The sequence below is a fragment of the Epinephelus lanceolatus genome, chromosome 8 (assembly GCF_041903045.1).
Source record: "Epinephelus lanceolatus isolate andai-2023 chromosome 8, ASM4190304v1, whole genome shotgun sequence".
In the NCBI taxonomy this organism is placed as follows: Eukaryota; Metazoa; Chordata; class Actinopteri; order Perciformes; family Serranidae; genus Epinephelus; species Epinephelus lanceolatus.
The window spans coordinates 34,534,626-34,539,821 of NC_135741.1; the positions used below are offsets into that span (position 1 = coordinate 34,534,626).

General features: G+C 46.7%; 1 protein-coding gene across 1 annotated transcript; it reads left to right on the top strand.

Moving 5' to 3' along the window:
• Positions 1-833: 833 nt before the first annotated feature.
• pim1 (Pim-1 proto-oncogene, serine/threonine kinase) lies at positions 834-4,969 on the top strand. The gene is made up of 6 exons (XM_033629861.2): positions 834-1,218; positions 1,494-1,600; positions 1,716-1,766; positions 1,887-2,250; positions 2,846-3,022; positions 3,133-4,969. Exons 1-6 carry the CDS (start codon positions 1,137-1,139, stop codon positions 3,345-3,347), a joined length of 996 nt encoding a protein of 331 aa, XP_033485752.1. The 5' UTR covers positions 834-1,136; the 3' UTR covers positions 3,348-4,969.
• Positions 4,970-5,196: the final 227 nt, after the last annotated feature.

Below are 5,196 nucleotides of genomic sequence, written 5' to 3' on the forward strand. Positions count from 1 at the left end.
TGAACGGCTGCAAACGCGGCCACCCAATTTGAAAGAATGAGAGGAATGCGCCTATTCTCCCCAGCGCGCTTTGATGCGCAGCCAGTGGAGAGGCATTGTCAGGCAACTCAAATAAAGCCCATAGTCCTGGACTTCACTTCAGCCAATAAACCTCTGTGTTTAATGTGAAAATAATCAGGTAAATGGCAGAGGGGGAGAATGGCTGGAATGTGATTGATGAACTGCTCTCAGGTTGTGTGTGTGTCTCCTCCTGTAGACAACGTCTTTATTAAGCCATGTGGTCGTGGATGCTTTAGTGCAGCTAGCAGCAACAGTGTGTTTCTTTTCTCACATGTAGACACAAGTTGAGAACAATTAAAAAGCACCATAACAGAGACGTTAATATCAAATATGGCCACACTGTATCTTTAGGAAGCGAAAAGAATAGAATAGCTGTGCATCCACTTTCAGTAACTTGATGCACTCTTCCAGTTATGTGCAGCCTATTAATAATAGTCTGATCAAATCTTCTCTTCCCTGAGTCAGTTTCCCGCGAAGAGAGGAAACAGAGGGGGAGGCACTTGGCTTTGAATTTGCATTTCCCTCCAACTTGAATTCATAATTACTACTTTGTCTCCCCCCTTTTTAGCGCGTTTTTATTCCCGCCACGTCTGTGTCTGGCTCAGCCGGTTATGAGGTTGGCTTATTTTCATCCGGTGATTGACGTGCGTTTGGAGCGCGTATCTGCGCTCCTATTGGTGCAGAGAGCGGAAGGAGGCGGTGAAACGCAGACGTCAGACCGCGCTGCCCCGCCCCTTACTACTGCCTTATAACCGTCCTCCCCCACATTACTCGTTGTTTCCTAGAGCCGGTGTCTGACAGAGGTATTGCCCTGCACCGCCGTCCTCTCTCTGTTTATATTGCTTAACTGTTTACAAAACATTGCGGGGGAATATCCGTGGTCTCTTCTATCCGGATGAGAGGATTCTTACCGTATTTTTGTTCCTGCTACGTGGACTTTAAGCTCTTCGCTGGAGACGGGAGAGTCGCACTAACGGGATAAAAAACTGCCATTATAAACCAAAACAACAAAAACGAAGAACACGTCCTCGTCGTCTCGTCGCCTGCCTGTGGTGGATATATACACACCCAAAGGAATGCTGCTGTCCAAGCTCAATTCTCTGGCCCACATCTCCACTGTAGACATGCCGGCGAAGATCCAGCTCCAAGTTCATCAAGGTTAGACGCCCTTTTTCCACCGTGTCGTCATGGAGGACGGGGCTGCAGCAATGGCTGGCAGCCCGCTTATCGTGCCTCCGTCCGCACATGCTACTACTTGCTAATGTCTCAAGGACGGCGGCTCATTTAAAGCTTTATTACATTTAATAACCAGATTATTATGTTCAGATATCTTCACACTGCCTGTATTTGCTGTGCTATATGAGCCGGTGTGTACAGAGGGACTAGCTTAGTGAGTTTCCCGTATTTACCGGCTGTGTTTATGTGTCTCACAGTGAAGGAGAGGGAGCCTTTCGAGAAGCTGTATCAGGTCGGCGCGGTGCTGGGCAGCGGCGGCTTCGGCACCGTGTACTCCGGGACGAGGATATCCGACGGAGCTCCGGTTAGTATACTTTATGTGTTATTATTATTATTATAGGACACGTTGCATGTTGAAGCAGCTGCTTTGTATTTTATTGTACATGTCATTTGACGCGGTGTCGCCTTTGCTTTGCTAGGTTGCTGTCAAACATGTGGCCAAGGACAGAATCTCCGAGTGGGGGGACCTGGTAAGAAACCATTTATACTCATAACTATATCAAGTAAACATTGGATTTTTGAAAGTATTTGGGCATTATTTGAGCTTGTATTTATGTAATAAAAGCTAATATTTATCATGGTGTCTCCAGAATGGCTCCCGGGTCCCAATGGAGATCGTGCTGTTAAAGAAAGTCGGGACAGGCTTCCGTGGCGTTATCAAAATGCTGGACTGGTTTGAGCGGCCGGACAGCTTCATCATCGTGATGGAGAGGCCCGAAAACGTCAAGGACCTGTTCGACTTCATCACGGAGAAAGGTGCCTTACCGGAGGAGCTGGCGCGAAGCTTTTTCCGCCAGGTGCTGGAGGCTGTGCGGCACTGCCACAGCTGCGGCGTAGTGCACCGGGACATCAAGGACGAGAATATACTCATCGACCTCCGCACCGGGGAGATGAAGCTCATCGACTTCGGGTCCGGAGCCCTGCTGAAGGACACCATATACACAGACTTTGATGGTGAGTCATCGATGCTCAAAACAGGCGCTGATGTGTTATAATCTGTTATTTCAATGGGGGGGGGGGGGGGGGGGGATTTTTAGCGTCATAGCCACATGAATAGCCAGGTGAACCTCTTCAGTCTTATGATTTGTGCCCACACACCCCAGCAGGAATTCCTAGGTTGTGTCATCTCTAACACCCCCCCTCCACACACACATACACACAGCAGCCTATTAATACTGGCTGAGCAGCATTGCCGTTGCTTTGGTGCCCCCTATGGGAGGGAAGCTGCATTTTTACAACTCAAAGTTTGTAAACAAAGTCACATGTCCGCTCCCCCTCCCACACACACACACTCCTCTCTCACACACACACACTGCCTGTCACGCTCCCTGGCACCTGAGCCCAGATAATAGCCTCGGAAACAGCTCAGCTGATAAAACTGAACTCTGTTAATCGCTTCGCCCCGCCTGCAGTGCTTTCATTTTCAGTTTGACTGCATAGTACAATAACAAATGGAAGATATATCTGATAGTTGTGTTCATTTGTGCATTGTTATTAAACATGGATGCAGTTTTTAAAGATATTCTTTTTCTTCCCTCCCACCTGACAGGCACAAGAGTGTACAGCCCGCCAGAGTGGATCAAATATCATCGCTATCATGGACGCTCTGCCACAGTTTGGTCCCTGGGTGTCTTGCTGTATGACATGGTGTGTGGGGACATTCCGTTTGAGCACGATGAGGAGATCACAAGGGGGCAGGTCCTCTTCCGGAGGAGAATCTCCACAGGTAAATTCACATGGCAATGCATGCTGTAGCTTCTGGGTGACAGGTGTGTAATATTTCATGCTCAGTTTATTGCTCCAGACTTATTGGTTCTCCTCCCCCTCCTCCACCAGAATGCCAGCAGCTGATCAAGTGGTGTCTGTCTCTGCGGCCAGCCGACCGTCCATCCTTCGAGGACATCATCAATCACTCGTGGATGCAGAGCACACCCTCCTCTTTAATCCCATCCACAGTGCAGACGGAGAAGACGACCACAGAGATCAGGCTGCACAGCATCAGCCATGAGCCCACAGCCTTCACACCCACCCCTGTGGCCGTGGCTCAGTGATGGAGACGAACAGTTCGCTCTGGGCTGCTGGGTCCGAACTGGACTGCACTGACATAAGAGACTATTAATAAAGACTTATGTAACAGACTTGAAGCAGAGAGGAGGGGAGGGCAGCGCACAGGCCGGCGGTCCCGACACAAGTGAGAGCAAGGTGTAAAGGACTAAACACAGAGGAGACCGAGGTCACGACAAAACTATCACACCTCGGTTTCAGCCTGGCAGGCCAGACCCTCTCCGCCCTCACCACCCCAACTACTTGATTTCCCCAGCTGTTGACCCACGTCGGTGTCACAACAACATCCTCGCTGGATCTAGACAACGGGTGTTTATCAGTCTGTAGGGGGCATGCTCTGTATGCACGGACACCTGCAAATACAGTACACAAGCTCGCTGTTCTGCTGAATGATAAGCAGACAGTCTGCGTTATGTAACCTCTCGCTGCACTGTATTCTGCTCCCTCCCTGTACTCTCTGTGTCACAGCAGAGTCGGAAGAGCAGGGGTGTTGGCGACGAGGAGCGCAGTTTTCAAAAAGTGCCTTCTGTGAGATTGTTGGGGGACCCTGAAAATACTTGAATTTGTGAAAGCAGAGAAGGCTCTTCTTCTCCGAGACCTTTCTGCTCCTTACTCTGTACAAGGCTTTATATTGTTTATTGCTGTTTTTTTCTCTCATGGGCCTAGATCAGTAAAGCCTATGCCATCTACAACCACTACTATCACAACTTCTACTACTCCAATGTCATCGGCAACCAGACAACCTCATACCTCTGGCAGCAACCTGTGCAAACACATCATAAAGGAAACACTGGACTTACCTCACTCTCTTTACTACAGCATCCACCTCTACTCTACAACCTCCGCTTCCTCTTCTTCTCATGTTGTATACAAACATGAGGCCTAGGCAACCGCTCGTTCACATCCACCTGAATGCACGCCACAATGCAAACCATACCGAAATACAACATCCTCTGCTCTTCACTTCAATTTTTTTTTATTTTATGTTTAAACAGTGCCTCACACAAGTCTTAAAATTTGGTGGGGAGAATTGTAAATAATGATGATATTTATTATTGTTGTGACTTCTTTCTCACACTCAATGAGCTCAGAATTTATTTATTTATTTATGAGAGAATTTCGGCTGTTTGTGTGTATTTCATTCCACAGTCACTGAAGGGCCCACAGATTATTTAAAGAGACAAACAAAGACGAGATGAATCTTTTCTGACCATATTTATGGCTTGAAATTTAAAAAAAAGAAAGAAAAAAGAGCAGATGTGTGTGTGTATGTTTGTGTATGTCCTGTAAATAACGTGTAAATAGTCCCCGAAAGCACTTCCATCTTAATGTATCTGAACATGAACGTCTACTGATGCTAACTGGTTTTGTGTAACTGGTCGCTGTTGTCTGCTGTGGGAGCAAATGGATTCTGAATGTTGGATGTTTGTGTGTAAGAGTGTATGAATGTATTTGTGTGTGTGTGTGTGTGTGTGTGTGTGAGAGAATGAGAAAACTTCTGGTTTCATGATTGCAGCTTGGATTGTTTTTTCATCCATTCAAATTAGAATTGTAAATTATGTTAGAAACTATTTTTATACGATTTCAATAAATATTTTTTTAACTATGACACGTGACTCCTTTGTATTGCTTCAAGTAGCACAGTGGGTTGCTGTGACCCCGTGTAGCTCAACATAATCACGTTAAAAATGGTACTGTTGGTGCTGCAACACACATCACATCAAGGTGAAAGCAAATGTCATACATGTGTTAGAGTAAGAAGACGTGCTAGGATAAATTCTTATTGAGAGAGAATTTACTTATAAGGGAAGTAACAACAACAGCAACAGCAGTGCA